We start from the raw sequence: 22,790 nt of genomic DNA on the forward strand, positions 1-22,790 counted from the left end.
AGGTCCCTCCCTGGAGGCACCGGCTCGAGCTGTATCTGTGTTCCTGCGCTGCAAACAAATTGTTTTGTGGAACAAGACACGTGAGACTCTGCTGTGGGAAACCCGGTCTGACTGTGTGAGAGTGGGGAATGCAGGGACACCCTTCGGCTCATGTGAGCCCCCCACTGTGGAGGGGCTTCGGTTCCAGCAGTGAAAGTGTCTGACCTTTGTCACTGTGACTGCCAGGGCGTTACAGAATGGTCAGAATGGGAAACTTCCTTAACATTTACCTCCCATGGGTAGCTTATAACCTGCGCTTTAAATACGAGAGAAAGGTGCTCTCCTTCGCACGGAAACACAATTACATAATTACTCTCTCCAGCGTGCCGTTGTCGGCTTGTTGCACGCCGGCTCAGGCTCCCGATCCGGTGGGACACCACGGCGCGGGCCGCCCGCCTCACGCCGCCACCCGCCCGGCGCTTCCCACGGAAGGGGCCGGGCCGCGCCGGCGGAAGCGGCTCCGGGGACTCATGGCGGCTCTGGCGCGTGCTGTGGTGAGTGAAGGGAGGAGGGAGGGGAGGAAGGAGGGGGGAGAGCTCTGGCGCTGAGGGGGCGAGCGGCGTGTGGAGCCGGGGTTGTCCCCGCGCCGCCGCTGTGGCGGCCTCCCCCCGCAGCCCGAGGGGTGTCAGCGGGGGCTGCTCCCGCTTCCCGCCCTGTGGCCTCGCCCGCGATGTCTGGCGAAGCAGCGGGGCGAGCTTTTCCCGCGGAGTTTGTGTTTGCAGAAGGATTAGTGAGGGGTTGGAGCTTGTTTAGGGAAGGGAACGGAGCTGGGGAAGGGGCTAGAACATCAGGAGTGGCTGAGGGAGTTGGGCGATCTCAGCCTGGAGAAAAGGAGGCTCAGGGGATACCTTCTGGTTCTGCAGAAACTCCCTGACAGGAGGGAGCAGACAGGAGGGGTTCGGGCTCTGGTCCCAGGGAACAAGGATGAGAGGAAACAGCTTCAAATAATCCCAGAGGAGGTTCAGCTTGGACATCAGGAGGAATTTCTTCACTGAAAAGGTGGTCAGGCATTGAAAGGGGCTGCCCAGGCAGGTGGTGGAGTCACCATCCCTGGAGGTGTTTGAGGGACTCTGTGCCATGGGCTAGTTGATGTGATGGTGTTGCAGTCATAGTTTGAACTCGATGATCTCAGAGGTCTTTTCCAACTTAATTGATCCTGTGATTCTTTTGTGTAAGGTTTTGGGTTCCTGGTGGGAACTGGAGACACATGCCCGCCAGTGGGACTCCTCTGCTGGGCTCAGTGTGTGCCCTAAGGGGTGGGCATTGCCCTTATGGGACCTTTCCCTCTCACTCTGGAGCTGTTTGAAAGCAGGGGTAGTGTAAAGATTCCAATTCTTGTGTTTTTGCTCAAGCATTGGCACCACCACAGGGCAGTGGTGTAGATACCATCCCTGGATATGTTCAAACACTATGTGGATATGGCACTTGGTGACATGGTTTATTAATGGTTGGACTTGATCACCTTAGAGGGCTTTTCCAGCCCTCTAGAACCCCTAGTGGTTCTGTGATTCAGATTGAAAGTGTTTGGCTTCCTGTGAAAGTGTGGGTTTACAATGACTCCACTCCTTTCTTCTTTCCCATTCATCTGTATGCATTTTTTCTTTCTATTAGCCTTTGAAGCATCTGTGGCAGAGTTCCTCTTTTTAGCATATTGTCTAGAAAACAGAATTTTGTACTTGGGTATGATCTTGTATCACCACACAGGGTGGCCAGCGTTGCTAAGTGGGGACACATGTCCCATAAACATGAAAGGCCTTTAGTATGGGGGCAAATATCCAATTATGAAATTAGTCCCGCAGGTACTCCGAGCCGATGGCTCAGGGTGTGGTTTCCCCAATCACGCTGAGTCCTGCCCTTTCAAAACTCAAGATGAGAGCAGCCAAGCACAAACCTGCCAAGAGCAGCTCAAATGCAGTGACCTTGAGTTCCTGCTTTCTCCTTCCACCCCTGCCCTTTCCCTGTCCTTTGTCCTTGCTCTGTTGCTTGCCTTTTTCTTGGCCCCCGTGATCCAAGTGCTGGAGCAGCAGAACAGTAACAACAGGTTGTGCAGTTTGAAAGCGTTAAAGAGGCAATGGTCAGCAGGCAGGGAGGGGGGAGCCAGGCAGGAAGGGAGCAGGGAGAACACTAGGGAAGCAGTGAGGCATCAGGAGGACTCAGCTGTCTGTGGAGCCGCACCCCCACGGCAGGGTTTGCAATGAAAACTGCTTCTGAAGGGGAAGAATTTGCCTCCTGGGCTTACCTGTCCCTGGGCAGCTCCTCAGCCAGCTGCTGCTGGCATTCATGTGGCAAAGTAAGCTGATTTGATTTTTCAGCCTGACCAGAAAGGTTTCTCTTTAGAGAGGAGATGATGTAGTTACCTGCTGTTTTTGTGATCTGAAGTATGCTCAGCTTCAGCTCAAGAGCTGCTCATCCCTGGCATTTCTCAGCACGTGCTTCTGCATTAGAGTTCAGTGGTTTCCTGATTGTATGAAAACTAGTCTTAAAACTTTCTGTATTTCTTCCTTCTACTGGAAATAAGGAAAATTTGTTTTTTGTCTGACTTTGAGCTCCTGGTGTATGATCCAGCCCTGACATTTCAGCTCTGCTCCTTAATACTGGCATTATGATAAATCTGGCTTTTGCCCAAGATACCTTGATAAATAGCTTGTCTGCTACCTAAGACTTTCCGAAAGGTTGCCAAGAGGATTTAGAAGACTAGTGATATTCTTTCATCTCTGTGTTGACAAGGCAGCTGTCTGCAGACTATTCCTGAGTAATCCTGTTCAGTTTAGGCTTGGTACATTTTCTTTCAGCCCAGGGGAGAAGCCAAAGAAGCACTTGTAATTTGAAAGGAAGACTGTGTTCTGCAGAGTGATGCTGGCTTAGAGGAAATTCCTTAGCTCCTCATATTCCCTGCTATCTCCTGATGTCTGTTTTCTTTATTAGTGGATTGTTTATCACATCAGCTTTTAAGTGTGCTTGTGCTTACTTTTGTGTTTTCATATGTCTCTGTCCAGTTTTGTTGCATTTGTGCTTTTCAGCAGTTCCAAACCTCAGTATGTTCAAGCTCTAAGCCATATTCCAACCTGGGCATATTAATGAGAAAAAGCCTCAAAAAAGTTTTGTCAGATCCTTGGAATCTTGTTGTAATTGTTCACAAAAAAAAGGTTACTTCTTTCTCACTGAAGTGTTTATTAAACTGTTTAGGCCACAACACTAGATTATCTCAAAAAGTAGTTATTGGGACTCAGCTGAAATGGGTTTTGGATAGAAATGTATCATTTTCATCATTTCACTTGCTGACGGTGATGTTAGGTGCAAAGATCAGAAGCCTGAGTAGTCTTGCTGCAGTAGAAGTGGGAAGGTGTAGTAGCAGTGAACACTAACCATGTTTGCCATGGGATAGCATCTCTCCCTTTGCAGTGTTTAAAATGCCAAATCAGTTCCCTTAATGGATTCAAAGTGCAGCTCTGGAGTTGAGGGACAGCCTGCAAGGCCGATGGCCACGCCTGAGGGACAGCGGTGACTGCGCAGGTCACAGGAATGGGACAGGAACTCAGGGTGGTTTATGTTGGTTCCTCTTGTCTCTGGGCAGATCTGCTGCTCTTGTGGCTGTCCTTTCACTGAGCACCCCAGGGACAGTCTGACTGCCTACCCACCAGATGTTAATACAAATTTATAAGATTTCCCTGAAGTCTTCGTTTCTCAAAACTAATTCTCGGCTCATACATTGGATGCTTCAGTTTCTTAATCGTCTTTGTGGTCAACCAAAAATGAAGCTATTTTTATTAGAAAATGGCATCTCTATATGTTATTTCCAGTGTTAATGTAGTGCATGTATGAAGGAGGCAAATATTGTACTAACTTGAATATTGCAGAAGGTGAAAGGTGCAAAGAAGGTGCAGGCAAAAAAAGCTCCACCTCTTCTTTGTATTGCTGACATTTTCATGACAGAAAATAATGATCTTCACTGAAATTTATTGGGACAATATGTGCTTTTGGAATAAGAAAATTCTTAGCTGTGCCTGAGTAAAGTAAGAGAAAGATGCATAAAAGTTGAGTTGGATGAGGGCTTTTTAGCGCTTACTCAGTCAATTGAAGAATGCTTCTTAAGCATTTGAATTTATTGTATAGACAGAGGAGTTGTGGTGTGGTTTTATGATGTAGACAGCCCACCATTTCCTTCCATTCATCTGTTTCTGCCATCAGACTTGGGTTGGATACTTGTACTGGAAGGCAAAATATTTTCATAATCAAAATTTATACTCTTGTCAAGCACAAGTTGGGAGTTGAATCTGAGGATTGTTAGAATCATGGAATATCCTGAGCTGGAAGGGACCCACAAGGATCATTGAGTCTAATGCCCAACCCTGCACAGACACCTCAACAATCCCACCCTGTTCCTGAGAGCGTTGTCCAAACGCTCCTGGAGCTCTGGCAGCCTCGGGCTGTGCCCGTTCCCTGGGGAGCCTGCGCAGTGCCAGCACCCTCTGGGAGAGAACCTTTCCCTGATACCCAACCTAAACCCTTCCCCTTGCTCCCCTGGCACAGCTCCATGTTGTTTTTTTTCGTATGAATGAATAAATCCTGTGAGAGCAGAGGGACAGTTACACTATTTCTGCACATCTGTGTCCTTTTCTTCATTGCTCATCTCCTCGTTGCAGAGCTGCCAGGCTGGAGTGACCCAGTGGACAGCAGGGTGCCATGGATTGCTGCAGACCACTGGAGTCACTGTCCTCTGTAGGCGGATGCTGTGTAGTGTTTTCCAGGTAAGACATCACAGCATGTTAAAGTGTCTGAAAAATTGAATGATCTTAAATTACCAAGAAAAAGTAAGGATTTTTCAATAAAGAGGCTTCCAAAAGTGATGTCTTCGCTGTGTATTGTGGAAATACCAAGGCAACTCTAGAGCTCTGCTGCTGCAAGAGTGAGCTCCCACTATTGTTACATGTCCAGGTGTGTCTTTTAATAGATCCAAATTATCTGTCGTGAGAAGATTAAATGCAGAAGTCCAAATGGAGGTGTTACTTTTCCAAATGAGCTATTGCAAGCCAGCCATGTTTGCATGCTGTTTCCAGCATTTTATTTTAGAGAACACTTTATTTTATAGAACATCTCCACTGTACAGTGGCCTTGGACTTCCTAGTACTGGTGGATGTTTACTTTGCACAGCACATTTAATGTTGTTCCAGTGGAGGCTTTGCAGTTTGGTTCACTGTTGTGGGACAACCAGCATAGTGCCAGAATGTGTCTGTCCAGAGTAAATCAACTAGAGCATCAGGTAATAGCAGTTAATGATAAAGGGGTGAAAAATGTGTAGAAAATGGGAATAGGTGCTAACCCTACTATTAAAGCACCAGTTTGCACCAGTAGCACGTGATGTTGGGACTAGAGGTGGAAATGAGCAGTTGTGAAATTATTAATGAAGTTGGGCTTACTCTACAGTCAGTACACATCTGGGGATGGCTGCTCTGAACAGCATATTTACTCTGTCTGAATTAATTGATAAATAAGGTACTGCTAAGTTGGCTGTGCTGGGAGACTGTGGAAGTGTTCTATTCAGTGTGCAGCTTCTTTCCTGAGGAGCCCACTTGCTCCTGCTTGAGAGTTTTTTTTTGTTGTGCACTAGATCTGTGATTGAAGTCGTAGGGGCTGTAGTGGTAGGGGCTGTAGTGGTAGCTTTTACACTGCAATTCATGTTTTCTCAGGTCTTGGCCACAAAGATAACTGAACAGGCTATAAAGTTGTAGATAAAAGTAGCTGTTTGTCTGTGAAGTCAGAAAAAGCAATTATTCTTTATTAAGAGACAAACCCCATAATTAGAAGTAGGGTAAGGGTCAAAACAGAGAGGCTGTGGCTTTTGAGTACAGTGTTCTACCAGTCCATTCCATCAGTACATTTATGGGACATTGGAAAATGTGGTGTGGAGCATTAAGCATAGGTAGCCATTTTTTTTTGGTAACAGTTGTTATAATAAATTTGTGCTATTTGTGATGCAGAGTTTTTCGGGATTAGCCAGAATTAATTGACTTGAAAGCAAACTACAGGTGGTTGATGTAAAGTTAAGTCAGTGGTCTCTGGTTAATTCCTTTTTTTTTCTTTTATCGTTTCTACTAGAGACACAAGGCTGGCACCTTCCAACTCTCTAAATTCTGTGGTGGATTGATTCAAGCCAATGGAGCCATCACGCAGCAAAACAGATCCTTTTACAATACGAATAAGGTGAGAAGAGTTGGAAAGTTTTGTTTTTGGAGGACACAAGTGCTAGGGATTCTACAGATACAGGAGGCAAAACACTTCTCAGAAAACATAGGAGAGGGTTCAACCTTTCTCTAAGATAATTTGGTGTAATGTGGACAATGGGTTTGGTAATTGGAGAAGGAATTCTGTTCCTTTCCAGAAAATGAAGTGCTGGCATAGGAAGGTGCAGTTACAGTTGGGTTATCAGGGTGAAGGTTCATTGACAAGGCTGAGGGCTTCCTTCCAATCAGAAAAGAAATTAAGTCAAGGTGTCACATGTTAGAAGTGACAAGATGTTTCCTTATTCTTTAGTTTGGGAATAATGTGTGGTGACAGATTTGCTATCTTCTAAACACTGAAAATTGTCATGCAATCTACTAATTGTAGTTAATTATTGTGTAATAATTTACTGTTCATCTCTACTGTTTTGTTAATCTGTGGTCTATGTGTCTTGTACATGTATTGTCTTGGAGTAGAAGTTTTCTGAGGCGTGAATCAACTCCATAGGATCATTTCACCACTTAAACTAAGGGTGTTAGCATCTCTCAACTAATAAATATCCTCATATCTTGTTAATCCAGTGTGAAGAAATTGGCAAAATGGAACACATGCGTGAGAGGTGGGATGACAGAAGGAAAAAGAGTTAGGGACTGATGGGTAAAACTTCCATGAAAACAATAATCCCAGTTTGCTATCTAGATAATAGTGCATTTTGCTGGTGTGGAGTTAGATACATACTAAGAAGGATTTTAAATTGGTTATTTTGACATGGATAGAAAAAATGAAGTAAAACCAGAAGTGTACAAGGGAAGAGCCCCTGCCTGGTCTTTGCATTTAGTTTTCAACTAGGGGTTTTTCCTTCTTTTACTCAATTTTTCAGTGTTTTTCAGCTGTTAAGATAAACCAAACGTTTTGCAGACAGGGACTGAAGCATGTACAAAGGGTTTGCACAATTTATCATGGCTGGAGCTAAAGTTGTTATCCAGACTCCCAAAGATGGTGCATGCCCCTAATCCCCATTCCTGCCTGCACTGCTCTGAGCCCTGCGCAGGCAGCACTTAACAGAGCAGATCTGGGAGAGCAATGGGTGACAAGACAGTACCTCAAACAAACCAGGACTGCCATGAAGATCTTCAGGGCAGGACTCAAGATTTGCTTTTGGTGTATTGAAAAAGGCAAGGGGAGGGGTACAAGGGCTGAAAGATGGATGGGGAAACTTCCCAGTTAAAATAGCCATGGTGTAAGAAGCCAGGCAGGATTTATGACCAGAAGGGAAGCCGTTAAGAACACTGTAGGTTTGAGTTGTTTTTTGCACTGCAACTTCATTATTTCGAAGAGAGAAGTACTTACTCATCTTTGAAATGTGAACTTGACTATGCAGTCCTGGTGGGGAAGTGGTTTGGAATTAATGGTGAGCTCCAGATGTTTCCGTTTATGTTTGGTGTCAAAATTAAAATGATTGTTTGCTTTAAACACTGCCTTTCAGGTATTGAGCAGGAAAGGCAGCCTGAGGTAGGCTTATGTCCCTTGCACAGTGTCTTCATGAGCTTGTTTTGAGTGAGTTATAAAATACATTTTTAAAGTTTTTTCTCTGTCTCTCTCTCTGTGTTGTGGTTTTAGCCCAGCTGGCAACTAAGCACCACACAGTTTCCCCTCTCCTCACCCCAGTGTTTCCTAGATCTGATTTTACAGATGCTTATAGGATTGTTTAATTGCATTTGGCTGCAGTCATGGCCTTGATAGGATGAGCTTCAGGCCTCTATCCGTAGGTTGAACCAAGCACTCTCTGCTTAAATCCTTTCACCATCTTTTGAGCTAGTCCAGGCTGCCTTGCAGAATGAAGCAAGAAACATGGCATTTCCTAGAAAAACCTGCTTGTTGGTTAGCCATTGTTTTAGTGATGAGCTAAATTGAGATGAGATGAATTGAGATAATTTTGGTTTTTAATTTTCTCTACATAATTAAAAACTTGTACAGAGGGAGACTTCATATGCATTTATAGATAAGAGGCATGTAGTGAAGTTCTGCCTGGGTTCTCTAGAGGTTCAGTGTGATTTCAATTCCTGTGGAAGAGATGAATGTTGACTTAGTGAACGTGGCAGTGCTTATTGGACACAGGCTCTGCCTTGAGCAGTTCCTATCATTGCCTGGCTGGAGGGGGATTATGAAGTTGTGATGGAAACTTAGGAGCCATTTGTAGTGTAGCAGGGAATATTGCACTGCATAATCCTGTTTAAATACCCATGTACGTGTCAGGGGAATCACTGGCTCCATCATGTGTGGCAGAGGGTGGGATGTGCCTCTGCAGACATTGGTAAGAAGGGATGTGGTGAACAGGTTTAATGACCAGCATTCAGAGGAGGAGCTGAGTATCACAGGAGGTCCTGGGCAGTGTTATACTGTCTGGGATGTTGACAGATATTAAAATGGTGCTGGGTGTGTTTCTCCCCATTTACCTGAACACTGTGCATGGCAGGATTCAAGGCACTGACAGCCATCCATGGACAGTGCACAAATGCACAGTGTTTTATTTCAAATGCTCAGGCTTGTGTGTGGTTATACACAGGGATGGATTCTGTCTCAGAGCTATAATTTTGTCATCTTTACAGTTAGTTTTTTGTTAATTATAGCAACTTTTGCAGAGTATGGATCTGTATTTTAATCTGTATCTTAATATGCATTTACTTAACCATTCATGCCCTTTCAAAAGCTACTATATTAGTGCTAGGAAGTCTGTGGAGAATGATGTGAAAGTGGAAAAGCTTTCAATATGAGAATAGCCTGTTTTAGGGCCTTTCTAAACTAAGGAATGTATGTATGATACTGCCTATAAAAGGTACTGAAAAGTGGGATAGGAAATAGTTGTTTGCAGGTTCTTATGGGAAAATTGGAGGCATCCAAGGATCATAGAATACTTTGGGTTGGAAGGGACTTTTAAAGGTCATCTAGTCCAAATTACAAGGCTGGATTTTAAAAAAGCACAAGGGATTTTTTTAAACATAATTAAACTGTGAAACCCAACATACCACGACTTTGTGTTAGTGAGGTTGAATAGTTTCAAACGCCAGGATGCTGAAGGTGTAGCCAGTTTGAGCTGACAAAAAAGTGAGTAGATACATTTTCTTGTGCAGGAGTGTCTGTCAGAAGCTGGGCAGGTACATCCCAGAAGGCTGGGTGTGTGTGTGTGCTGTATTTCTCTGCTTTTGTGTCATTCCCAAGAGTCTGCTCCTGATCCTTGCTGGAGCTGGCATCCTGGTCTCATTACTTTCACACGTTACAATGGCTCTCAGCTCTATTTCCTCAAATCATGTATAGGAGGTTCCTGTGAAATAGATGGGCTAAAAGTAATTTGTTAATAGGAAAAAGTCTATTCTGCATAGTTAATTCATGGAAATTACTTGCTGGAGTACCAGTGTTGATTACAGCTGGCTGATGGCTGCTGCTGGGGTGCTTAGAGGCAGAATGCCATTAAGTTCTCTTACCAGTTCTGCTGCTTTGGGCTGGGGGAGAGTAAATTTTCTTCCTAGTAGCTGGTATGGGTTGTGGTTTGGATTTGTGGTGGACATAGCCCTGATATCCCAGGCATGTTTTAGTTACTGAGCAGGGCCAACAAAAGGCTGAGGCCTTTCCTGCTCCTCTCCCTACCAGTGGAGTAGCTGGGGGTGCACAAGGAATTGTGGGGTCACAGCAGGGACAGTGGGGACAGCTGATCCCAACTGATCCCAGGGACAGTCCAGACCATCCAGCATCATTCTCACATATAAAGCTTGGAATGAAGGAGGAAGTGGGGGACACTGGTGTAATGTTACTCTGATGGAGCCCAGCTGTCGTGGGGATGGCTTAGCACCTGCCTGCCCTGGGGAAATGGGGGATGAATTCCTCCTTTGGCTTTGCTTGTGTCTCTGGCTTTTGTTTTACTGCCCTTAGCTCAATTTTCTCACTTTTACCCTCTGAATTTTCTCCCCTATCCCCACCTGTCCACTGGGCTAAAGCCACAGCATCAGCCCAGGGGTGTTTAAGGTGTGTAGTGAGTCTGGAAGAGAACATATATCTTCATGTTTGCAGACACTGCAGATTATTGCTAAGTACTTTGCTGACCTGGATTTTCTGCAGGTACTCTGTAGATTAACTGTAATGGGAATAAGAGTCTGGGGGAGCTCTTTGGTAAGAGTGATGGGTTCATGTATCTTCATTGCTTTTAAAACAGAGCTGATTGGTTTGTATAATGTATAATTACTGTAGAATGCCTGTGAGAGAAAGAGAGGGAATGTGAAAGGTTAGCTTTATTTACTCTCTTTCTGTGATTTGTTTGCTCATCTTACCTGCAAAAGACTTAAACCCTAGTAAAGACACCTAGAATAAATATGGGAGTCTAGGATAGGAGCCATATTTTGGAAAGCAGGTTTCTCTAAGTATTTGAATGTGAGCTTCCAGTGGGGTGTTATTATCACAATGGTTATGCAAAGTTTTATTCATAAACAGAGGAATGGCATACATGAAAACCAGTGGAATATTTTCAGGGGAGACCTAAACAGTATTTTGTTTTGAACAAAGAAAGCAGTCAAAAAGGCCCTAAAATTCTCTGTTAAATTTGTAAGTTGGCTAACTAAAATGTGTCAGATTTAAGTGCTGAGACTGAAATATGTGCTATTTCAATTTTACAGCATCTTTCTGCAAAAGATTCCTTACTGTCATCTGAAGAAAAAGTGGGTGCTTTTACAAGGATAATGGAAGCGATGGGGTTCACAGGACCACTCAAGTACAGCAGATGGGTAAAGCAGTAATTTAATAATTCTTTTGTTTATTTCATAGTTCTAAAAAGCAGACCAAACACACTCCACATTTTTTTTTTCTTATGCTAGGAGCAGTACTTAATGGATAAGTTTTAATGCAAATTCCTGTTTTCTGATGTAAGGAATTAATAATCCAGATCTTGAACCTCCAGTATATATTACCATCATTGACATATGCAACAGTACTGTATTTGGTAGAGTCTAAATCCTTCTTGAATTTCTTCAGCTATCTAATTTTCACTCCATTTGTGCACCAAAGAACATAGTAAGAGCCTTACCAGGAGGGTCTGCTGGGCAGGTAGTGGTGAGATATGGTGTGGTTGCTGTTCAAATCACTGTTCAGTGGTAGCTGACCAGGGCAGAGTGACAAATAGGTCCTGCTTTTTGTCCTTTTCTTTTTAAATAGCCCTTTCATAAAATGGTTGTTAACATTGACTAAGTGAGAGCAGCTCTGTGAGAGATGCTTTTGGTTCCTTATGTGGAAGAAAAATATGAAATTCATAATTTCTTTACTCTGAACTAAGGAAGAGTACAAAAGAATGAGAGGAGAAGGTGGCTTGAAAGAAGGACTGAGCTCAATTGTGTTGAAATTAAAACCAGTTATTTGAATAAAAAGATTAAAAATAATGGAAGTTTTAAGGTGCTTTGAATAGCTGCAAGGCAGAGTGCACCTCTTCAGAGACTGATCTGAAACTGTTGCTGATTGCATACTGCTCTTCAGAAAGTGTAAAGCAAAGATAAATGACTTGTAACAGGCTTAGTTATTTTGGTTAAAATCAGTTGCTCTAACCAGATGATGCTAAACCTCTTGAGAGTGTAGTTTCTCTCCCATGTGCTTGTGTACATATTGTTGTAATAAAGATTCTTGTTAGCTCTAAGTGTTGATTTCAGAGTTCTCCTTAATTGCTGCTCTTTACTGCCTGCTTTTGGCTAAGGATCCTGGGTTGGGAGAGAGTTATTTTGTGGTTAGAGCCCAAGAGACCTGAGTTCATTTTTGGCCTTGCCTGTGCTCTCTAGGAGATCTTTGGGAAGTTTCTTAGTATTTCTCTTGCTTTTTTCCGTTTTATTCTCCCTTCCCCCACACTTCTCCTACACCCTAAAACTTCCATGATTAAATTTCATCAGTTTCTCCTTTGTTACCTGCATTATTTAAGGGCTGGATTGCAGGGACTGTTTTTTACAATATGTGTTTAATGTCTAGTAATGCCTGCTCTGGGGCAATGACTCTCACCAGGGAGATCTCTGCTCACAGGCCAGGCAGTGTTTCCTTTAAAAGGGAAACCTTCAGAACTCCTGTAAGCAATGTAAATCATTTTACTTCAAGAAGTTTAGATGTTTGTTTGATTTTTGACAGAAGCCTGAGATTACTGAATAAGAAAAATAATGGGCTTCTGTGTTTCCTCAGCAATCAGTTGCAATTTCTTTATTTTCCTTTTGGTTGGAGGAGACACAAATAATTACTTTGGTGATTTGAGCTGCCATTTAGCAGGCAAGGTGCTCATCCCTGCAGTATGGTGGGCACTGAGTTCATCAATGGTATATGTCGCTAGAAAAAACAAAGAACCAAATCAGAGCAATCCAAACCCAATCCTATTTCTCTTTAAGATTTTTGCTATTAGTTATTGTGCTTCTTGAAGCTTCAGCACATGTGCCTGTGTTCTAGATGATGCACTGGTGGTGTTTTGGGTGCAGTGGCAGGCTGAGAACAAAATGAGAAGTGCCCAAGCACGGAGGAATGCCTCATGTTGTTCATCATTTGGGATTCCTTTCTCACTTTTATAATCAGCCAAGTGTCACTTTTCTAGAAAAAAAAAAAAAAAAGCTATTTTTAGGACATGTCTGGTATGTGACTTCTTTAATATTTAAAACTTAAATTACACAAAACACTCTTAATGGTATAGATCACTTAAATTTATTGGAGGAAATCAGGAGTTGTGAATTGGGATCTTCAGAGACTCTGTAAGGAAAACTATTCAATTTATATTTTCTGTAATTATATCAAGTATTTTAACACACTAGATTTGGAAGGATATTCAGGAAGACATTTTTTTTTTTTCTTTTCTTCAAGACAGAATTAATTATACTCATGCCATTACTGGCATATCTAATAGTTTAATGTGCTCCTGAAAATCTCAAGTGATGGTGATTCTCAAAAGAAGTGTTTTCAGAAAATGGCAGTGTGGGACAAGGGACAGTGTTCACAGTGTTCAGGGACAAAGCCAGCAATGTTCAGCAGCTCTGGTGATGAATGTTTCAAGTGTTGTCTCTTCTTTTTGTTCAGAAGCTGAAGGTGGCAGCGCTGCGCATGTACACGTGCTGTGTGGAGAAAACTGACTACGAGGAGTTCTTTAATAGTAAGTGCTGGACTGATGGTGTGTGAGCTGCTGCCCTGGTAAGGGAGCACACAGTGGAGTTACATCACTGGATATATTTGTGATGGTAAATGCAACAACAAAAAGACTTGTCAGAGGTTACCAGGGCATAGTCAGCTGGAAGGGGACTGTACTGCAGCATTCCATTAAGCTCTGGAGTGACAGGGGTACAAGGGCAGACCCTGGAGTCTAGCCTTGTTACATTTTCCCTGCTGTAGTGGGGAACAGGAGTGGGATGGGAAGAACTAGGAATATCCTGGATTTCAAGGGATATTGCCACTTTTTATTATCAGGGGTGGGATAAACTAAGAATCCAAATATCCCCTCCCTTTTTATCGTGGTCAGATGGTCTCTGTGTCTTACCCTGTGCCATCCTCAGTACAACTGGGATGCAGGTAAGGGAATCACCCCCATCTCCTAATGCATGACTTTTTAATGATACAAGGTCAGTTAGGTCACAGGGATCACCTGTCTCTATCATGGCTGGGGCAGGTTTGGGTACAACTTAAGGGACTTTCTATATTTTTTACTGACCCTGACAGCATTAAATCAAGACACATCTCTTGACTGGGTAGAGAGTATGACTAGAACAGAGATATAAGTCCCTCCTATAAGTTTATATTAGTGGCTGGGATTGGGATGTTTTTTTTTGATGTTGTACACAGTGGTTTTTAACTATAAGCTAAAAAATTTGTTGCAGCTTTGAATAGTTTCAAATCTGGCTGGTTAAGGGGGAAGATCTACTTTGAGACTTATGTAAGCTGCAATAGTATTTTTTTCTTATGTGAATTATTTCCCATGTCAGTGTGATTTAGCTGGTAGTAAACCCATTAGCTGGATCTGGCCTGGATTCCTGAGCTACCAGATGCTTTCTTACAGCACAGGCTGGGGCTGCTGCTTCATGAGAGACCAGCTGAAGTAACACCTTCATCCAGTGCAGAGCTTAGTGAGGGTGGTTTGTTACATGGTGTTGCTACTGCAAAATTTTCAAGTGTTTTTCAGAAGATTTTCCAAACCTGTGATGTGGTTTTGGCAGTTGAAGGAGTGAGAGAACTCTGTAAGCAGTAGGATTCATCACTAGTGATCAAAACTTGAGAACCTCATTTTGCCTGTGCACACCCTCTCCCAGCTGAGTCCCCTCCCAGGCTTGCTCAGATAGGGTCTGCTCTGTTTGTGGTATTTACCTCTCAGACAAGGGTTTTGCTGTCTTTAACTGGTGTTTCACTATCCCTGTTTAATTGTACAAAGATCTATAAATGTTGCCCTAGCTTAAAATTTAAGGGAATTTCTAAACTTGTCTGTGGAAAAAATTCTGGCACAGATTTTCAGGTTCAATACGAAGTAAAATAGCTTCAGTTGTGTTTTTGATGTTGTCTTACTGTCTTAAAAAGAAAACATGTATTTAAAGAGTAGGATATGTTTGCATGGACTTGAGACAGTTGTTGCCGAAGGAACAAGGTAGTTCTCTGAGATTGATGGAGTGCGTGATGCACCTGTTACTGGTATAAGAACTTGTGTGGTGTGGGGGTCGGTGCTTGTGGTTCTAAAGAAATCATTGTTTTCATATCAAAACAGGTAAAAGAAGTTTCTTTTACTTCTGTCACATAGAAATAAAGCTGTTTTGGGGGATTAGCTCAGAGGCTTGTGATCCATGTTAAAAAGTAGTTTCCCTAAAACACAGCAGTGTGGGATGGGTGGGAAGCTTTTAACAGGATTTTGCCATGGAGAAGCTTTAGGCTGTGGTTCCATGGGCAGCTGAGTTTAATTAGCAGCCAAAGGGGAAAGTCTCACATCTCCATCTTCCTGTGCCCCTGTTCTGGACTGCACAGGTATGTCCTTGGTGAATGTTCAGGTCACTGAAGGAGAACAGCCCAGTTTACTGACATCCTGGTTTGCTGTATTGGTGAGCTAAAGTGGCACATAGAAGGGTCTGGTGGAGAGCAGCTGTGGCACAAAGCAGGTGCTAGGGAGTGCATAATAGAGAGGGGAGCATGGCATGGAGCAAGATAACCAACTTTCGCTCGAGGTTATCATGTCCTCATCAAACTGTGTCAGTTGAGAGCTGTTTTTTCCCTCTTGCAATTAAATATGGACATTGCTTAAGCCCATTGCTCACTCCTGAAGGAGCAGCCTGGGGGACTGGTAGGAAGAGAAGCAGGTACCTGTGAACTGTCGTGGTGCTGCAGCAGAGCAGTGCCTGAGCCTGTGCTCTGTGGGTGCTGCTCCCCTCCCAATGCCCACGGGGAGCCCCAGGGTGGGATGGTGCTGTCTGAGCCATGTGCTGACCTGTGCTGTGTTTGTGCTCGGCTGCCCTTCTGGCTCTAGCTGGAGGGTGTTAATATCAGGTAAACTGCTCAGAGTCAGCTTTGCTCTCTGGAGAGCTTGTTAGCTCCTTCCCAGCTGTGTGTGAGCCCTGTTAACCTGCTGAGCTGACCTGGGAAACCTGTAGCCACTCATGTGTGAAACCACTCATGGGCTCGTTAACCTGAGTGAGCAGAGCCAGTTCTTCACAGAGGCCTCCTTAGTGTTTTCTAGATGTCCTTTTGTGGTGTGGTTATGTTGTGGCATAAGAAACAACTGCACTGTGACCTTCTGGAACGTGGATTGGTGTGGGGAGTTTGTAGGGTAGCTCTCTTACAGACGTGACAGTGTAAAGAGTGGATAGTGTGGTGGAGGGCTAGGACAGTGGTAGCATTTCATGTCTTATGGGCTCTCTTCTATCTCACTGCATTCCTGCTGATGCCCAGTGGAATTTCTGAGACTTTTTGTGGCACAGTATGAGAGCCCTGTGAACTGTCTCTGTATATGTCTTGGAACAGCAGTTCCCAAAATACAGACTGTAGGTGTGCAGGTCATGAGGCCACTGTGGGATATAAAGGTTTTAACTGAGACTTTTGAGTATAAAACTGCAGTTAATTTTATTATGCTTGCCATCCCTTTGTCTCTCAATATCGGATCACTCATGGACAAAACTTTTGGAACTCTGCTTTAGAGCACATTTCCCAAATGTGTGCACTGTGCTGCTTATGGGGAAAGTGGAGCTATTTTAGGATGTCAGCTGTTTCTTGTTTAAAGGAGAAAAGAGAAGCAGCAAAGAGAATAGCAAAGTTGCTGGTGCCAGGTTTTGCACCGAGCTTGGATAGTTCTGATGCAACAGAGGAGGCAGCCTATGAGGAGAGAGTTTCATGCCTGACCTCAGGTTTGAAAGGTCAAAAGAACTTTTAGGATCAGGCAGGTAATACTCAGAGCTGAACTGGAGTTTGGCAGATGAATATGGACTGTAGGGTTACCTTGAATTGAACTTGAACTATTAATGCTGTTAATTCTCTAGAGTCAGGCGGCAGCAGCAGTAGAGAGCTCGTCCCACCAAATCAGCCTTTTGGATGGCTCCTAGTGCGGCTCAGTGCAGCTCAAAAAGGCTGGAGGTTACAAGACTCTTGATTCTCATGTCTCCCATACCCGACTCGATGCCTTCCAGGCTCCTGCTGCTGCTTGCCACACTCAGGGGAACACTGACACAGCACACCTGTTCTTTTGCAGGATGTGTGGATGTTATCCCATTGTGTCCTTCCTAAAGCTGTGGTAGTGGCAAAGATGATCCATCATGAAAAAGTTCTTGCTTTAAAGGAGCCACCCTTCCTTTAAATTTACTGTGCAGACAGTCCAAATATAGAAGTTAGAAATGATTTATAAAAATAGAATTGCAACTCTTGGAAAGTTAGAGAAAAATTCTTGCCTCCCGGGGACTGAATAGGTCTTTAAAAACTTTCCGTATTTCCAGGAGTAGAGGTGTGAGCTTTGCTTTCCACTGCAGAGTGATTTCTGTGGTGGGGGACTGATCCATGGGAACTCCTACTGGAGAAACCTCTGTCTGATCTGAACTGAGTGTTTGCCTCTTGCCTGTGGAACCTTCATTTACTGAGGTGGTTAGGTTAATGCAGGCGTTGTGTGCTCCTGCCCTAGTTAGAGATGCCTTGGCATGGCTTTAGGTCAAAGTAGTCATTTCTAGGCACAGGAATTATTTCTAATAGGAATGAGAGAGCCAGAAGGGTAGAAGGGTGAGGGAGACTTGTGTTTAATCTCCAAACATGGACTGTTAGTGTCTTTGTACTGTCTTAGAGGTGATGTATGGGCAGTGGTGCTGAACCTTGGCACCTCCTAGGACTGATGGAGTCATCTCTCTGGAGAGGGAGGAACAGTGGAGATCTGTTTGGTTCTTCTGACCAGAGCTGGCATATAAAAAGAAAGAGGCTGTGAAAGCATTGCTTCATGAGCTGGGTGAATCTCCTTTGTAATACCTGACAGCCAGGAGGCGTAGGAGCCAGGAAGGAATCTATTTAGCACAGACAAGATGAGGTTGACTTCCCTTGGGCACATCTGACTGTAGAGTCACTTTCTCAAGGCTCTCTGGCCTTCTTCCAGCTAGGTTTGATCAGCTCAGCAGAGAACACCAAGTGCTGGGTAGGCCAAGGTGGCTGCCTCAGATCCTTCTCATTAGGGACTTGCCTTAAAAACTTCTCCAGGAAACAGATGCTGAAGTGTGCCTGGGAGGAAGGTTTGAGATTGACAGGAACTAAAGGATTTGGCCTGCACAGAGCTCACAGGTTCATTTTTTTCAAGCATTAGGAAGAGGAATATGGTTTTTGTGCCACGTGGCCTAAATCTCCAGCCTCACATCCTAACACATGAAAATCCATCATGTGAACACACATATGGACAAGCCATCTCTGGGAAAACAGTGGCTGTGGGAGTAGAGCTGAATCTGGAAACAGATTGTTTCTGTGGTTGGTTGATGGGTTTAATCCTAATGTAGCCTGGCTGGAACACTCAGAGTGCTGTGGGTTGTGCAGCCATGGAATGAATCCAACCAGTGGAGTGGGAACAGAGACACAGGTAACACAGAATTCTGTCCCTGGCAGGAGACAGCAGCACATGGGAAGGAAGAGTATAAGAATGGAGCAAAGCATCCATTGATTCCTCTGTGTTACTCACTGCTACTTTGAGACTCTCCAAGCTAGAAGCCACTAGAATGTTTGTCTCATTCTCCATTGTGGAATTTTCCCCCTCTGTAAAAGTTATCCAAGTGAGCTCTAAACACCTGAAATCTTTCAGAATCCACAGCATCCTTTGGCTGCATGTTCTAGAGTTTAAGCACAAATGTGACAGTAAATGATGTTTGCTTCCAGTATGTATGTACTGTTATTGCTGAAAATAAATTACTAAAGTGCTTTTAGATTTTGGTGCAGTGAATTTCTGTTTAGCACAAAATGTGATTAAATTAATTTAATGTTTTGTTTTGACTTTGTGGGTTTTTTTTCCCTTCCATCAAGGGTGCCAAATGCCTGATACTTTGAATTCATGGTTTCTAGTAGCCCAGCTTCATGTCTGGTAAGTGAAAGAAAATAATAATACAATTATTTTCAGGAAATGGAGTTATATGCAACTTAATGTGAGAAAAAGTACAGCCTTCTATCCATGGTTGATAATAGAGGTTATATTCATTTTATTGATGACTGAAATTAAGCCGTTTTTTGCTGAAGAACAATAGGCCCTATGGAGAAGCTGACATCTCTTACATCTCAAAATTCCTCACTAGTGGAGTGATCTTTGCCATGCATTTTCTAAAAGCATTGGTCAGGCTATGTGGAAAAATCCTACCTGGGTGTTTTAGGAAAGGTTTAAATTTATGTAAAAGTCATTTAAATTGGGAGAATTTGTGGTGATGAGAAGCATTTAACAAATTATAGCACTGGCATTTATTCTTTCACTTCTGAAAGGTACGTGCAGGGTGGTGAATGCCAGCTTGGCTGCATGTAAAAATATTTTAACACCTTAACCGTGAAGTTTTTTCCCTTTTTCATTTGTGAAAATAGTAGCCAAAAAAATCAGGTTTTCATCTAGCATTACACACTTATAAAGGTCAGAGGATGCACAAGGGAGTACAGTAATTTTTTAAGTGCCAGATCTTTCAGGGAACTGAAATCCATAGATTTGGGTTCAGCTGTCCAAAGGCTGAAAGGAAGTTTGTACTGAAATAGCTGCATTTAAGGCCCCTTGTTTCCTTGCCTCCTCCTTTTTCCCTTCTCTCCTTTTTACTTCCTGACTCCTCAATATAGTGAAAGATCATTACACTGAAGAGTGAATCAATGAGCAAAACCATTGAAATTATAATCAGTTAATGAAATCAGTGGAACAAAGTAAGGAAGACCCTTGAAATCTGCAGTTTATTTATTTCTTACTGTTCCCTGTGGGAAAAAATGAATTGATGAGCTAATAATTCATATAGGTATTTTGAAAACTAGTGTAATAAATCTTAAAAACCAGACTGTTTGTAAGTATCTGGGAGAGCCAAAGAGAGTTAAAGTTGAATCTGCAGAGAACACACTTTTTTCATCTTGATTTCTCATTGACAGGACAGTGTATCCTGTGATTAATACACAGCATCAAATTCAAGATTAATTATAAAAATCAGCAAGAAAACTATGACAGAGATGAAACTGGTATAGGATAGGCACAAGTTTCTAAGATCAAAGCTACCTTGGCTTCTTTTGCAGTTGGCCAAGAGTTGCTGCACTTTGAGCTGGTGATGTAGGGAGATGTGCTGAGAATTGAAATACTCTTATATGTGAGATATGGTGGACAGGTTGACAGCAATATCCTGCACAAGCAGGAAAGAACCAAATCCCTCTGCCTCATTGTGGCAGCAGTGAAAATTCAGGTGTGGAGTTAGCACTAGGGGTTAATTTTTCTAGGGTTTATGAGCCTGGATCCTCTGTGTTCCTGTCAGCACTGTCATTCTGGACCACAAATCAGAGATCTGGTTTGATATTCCAGGACACAGAGAAGCCTGTGACAGGCCTGCTCACTGCCTGGCTCATTGGGAAATGCTGTAGGCTTTGCTTGTGATGAGATCAGTGACCAGCATCCTGCCATGATGTACTTTGCTTTCCCAGGCAGGTTTATTGCTGTTCTCTAGGGTTCTCTTCCTTTAGGCAGTTTGAACTCAGTAAAGTGGGAGCAGAAGTGCTTCAGCTAGCTTTGACAAGGTCAAGGACATCCTACCCCTGTGTGAAGGCTCCAGTTCTCGTCTTTTTTGCTGGACCATTTGCCTTAGGCGCTAGAAACCTTCCTGATCTGGTGGCCAACAGCCTGCCAGGAGATTCTGAACACCATCTGCTCCTGCTCCCCCTAGCAGAGCAGTCTGCACAATTTTCTTAGATACTTACTTCTTCCTTCTTATTCAGCAGCTTATTTTCAACTGATTTAGAGTGTCTTCTGGAGCCAGAGAAGTTGAGTATTTTCCCTACGTTGGTAAACCTTGTCTCCTTTTCTTACTGTTGCCATTGCCCAGCATGTTCTAGTCAATTTTTCCATGCTTTTTGCATCCCAGCTTTTACAGACTTAAGGTGCTTGTCAGGGCATGTTGTTGTGTTACACATTCAGGTGGGTTCTCTTTGAATCTCTGGCTCCTACTTCTTCTTGTCTGTGAATAGAATGTTCCTACTGACCCCCCTCAAAAAGGGATGAATTCAGATTCTTATGTTTAGCCTCTTTAGCTGTTGCAAGCTTCTTTTAAGATAATGTTCCTTTAGAAACACTCCAGTGCCTTCCAATGCAGTGCTAAAATCATGCTTTTAAAAAGTCAACCCATCAATATTACTTGGAAAACCAACCCATGATTATTCTTTCCTGAAGGTCATGTTTGCATAGGCTGTTTCTGTTACTCCACTCCTCTGATGTCAGGGGGACTCTTGGTTTATATTTAGAAGTCCATTGCCCGTTCTTAAATACAAAATGAACATTGGAGTTTGACTAAAATAACAAAAAATGTTAGTGTAATAAATCATAAAATTTTACAAATGCAAAATAAAACGAATTAAAATTTTAAAAATTTTTCAAAAACTCAAATAATTTTGGATATGTCTAATTTAGCGTATACTTGTCTTGTTTTTACTGATTATATACTTTATCTATAATTTTATTCATTTTCTCAATTCATTGCGGAAAAGGGTGGAGACAAAAGAAATACCAGCACCAAGGAAAACTACTAAATCACAAATCAAACCATAGACCCACTGATAAAACAAAAAGCACGATACAACAGTCCATAACTTTAGAAAAGCTCTTTATTTCTTCTGCTGGGTTTGCATTTTCCCATGCATCTAAATGGAGTATTGGCTGAATCCAGAGCTGTTACCAAACTGCCAAAGAAGTTACTTGGGTGACTGCCGTGGAATGTCTTGGTTCGGTATTTGTCATGTAGATACCTAGAGTTCCCTTCATATTTTCACCACACCAAGCATGGTGACATCTCTGAAGTATTTAGGATCAAGTAGACTGGTGCTACAATTCCTATTCTGAAAGACTCAGAGACTTGTTGCAAAAGTTCATCTGAGCATTGTTTTTCTTAAGGAATCTGCACTTACGAAAGTTTTGATCAGCCTCAGGAAGTCCAGGGGGGAATGAAAACCACCAAGTAAATGTAGAAAACAGCTCCTGCCAGAAAAGATTTCTCTAATTTGCATAGAGGTGCCTGAGGACACAGTGCCATTTTGAAATGTGGTGCTTCAGAAGAAGGGGAATAAAGTCTATATTTTGTGTCTTACTTGCATCAGGATGGTCTTGCTTGAGAGGGATTTTAAGAATAAACTTATTTGGAATGTCTCCAGCATTTAGTTGCTCCTGCCTTAACGTGAGGGACTGGGTCACAGCAGCCTAAGCAAAGGCCCCAGGGGAGAGGAGGCTGCACAGCCAGGCTGGGCTCTGTCTGCTGGATAGAGCAGTGGTGGGGAGCTGGCCAGACTGGAGCACAGGAGAACATGCAAACCTAATTAGGACCTGTTCAGAATTCTGCTGGTAATCTTCATTCCCTGAAGCGTAATGTCACAACAGAGCTGATGGAAAAGTCAGTTCAGGAGTTTCCTGCATCCCTCAAGCTGGCAGCTGTTCATGAGTGGGTTAAACAGAATAAAGCCTTCCAAAAATGCTGTTGATATTTGTGTTGTTAAGCCAGAGTAATTTCTTTGAGCAGCTATAGCATAGCTGCAGAAATAGTTGCTCTGGAGCAACTGAGGAAGCAGGAATGAGTGGCCAGGTACAGGAAGGTTTGAGCGGGTTTTACCCTTAATGGCTCATCACACCTTGATGCATGGCTCAGGGCACCTCACAGCGGTGACTGGGGGGTGTCAGCCACCACTTCTGGTGTTTAGGCCAGTCTGGCACCCTGGGAACACTGACAGAAGCTGGCTGAGGCTGTTGTGAGAAACTACATCTCAGCTGACATGGGTTGAGTTACAGATGCTCCTGATCCTTTTCAGCTATCCTTTCTTCTAAGAGAATCTCTCTGCATGACTTAAATACAGCAAAA

General features: G+C 43.2%; 1 protein-coding gene across 1 annotated transcript in view; it reads left to right on the forward strand.

Annotated features, from left to right (window-relative positions):
• The first annotated feature begins 484 nt into the window (after window positions 1-484).
• Window positions 485-22,790, forward strand: part of LOC121365917 (ubiquinol-cytochrome-c reductase complex assembly factor 1) — a 46,887-nt gene continuing 24,581 nt past the window's right edge. The window contains exons 1-6 of the mRNA XM_041490503.1: window positions 485-533; window positions 4,683-4,787; window positions 6,136-6,240; window positions 10,923-11,030; window positions 13,333-13,405; window positions 18,754-18,811. Of these exons, the coding sequence (XP_041346437.1) occupies window positions 510-533; window positions 4,683-4,787; window positions 6,136-6,240; window positions 10,923-11,030; window positions 13,333-13,405; window positions 18,754-18,811 (473 nt within the window). The 5' untranslated portion in view covers window positions 485-509. The remainder of the gene's footprint in view (window positions 534-4,682; window positions 4,788-6,135; window positions 6,241-10,922; window positions 11,031-13,332; window positions 13,406-18,753; window positions 18,812-22,790) is intronic.

Source organism: Pyrgilauda ruficollis, unplaced genomic scaffold (genome assembly GCF_017590135.1).
Source record: "Pyrgilauda ruficollis isolate IOZ18807 unplaced genomic scaffold, ASM1759013v1 scaffold123, whole genome shotgun sequence".
NCBI classification, from domain to species: Eukaryota; Metazoa; Chordata; class Aves; order Passeriformes; family Passeridae; genus Pyrgilauda; species Pyrgilauda ruficollis.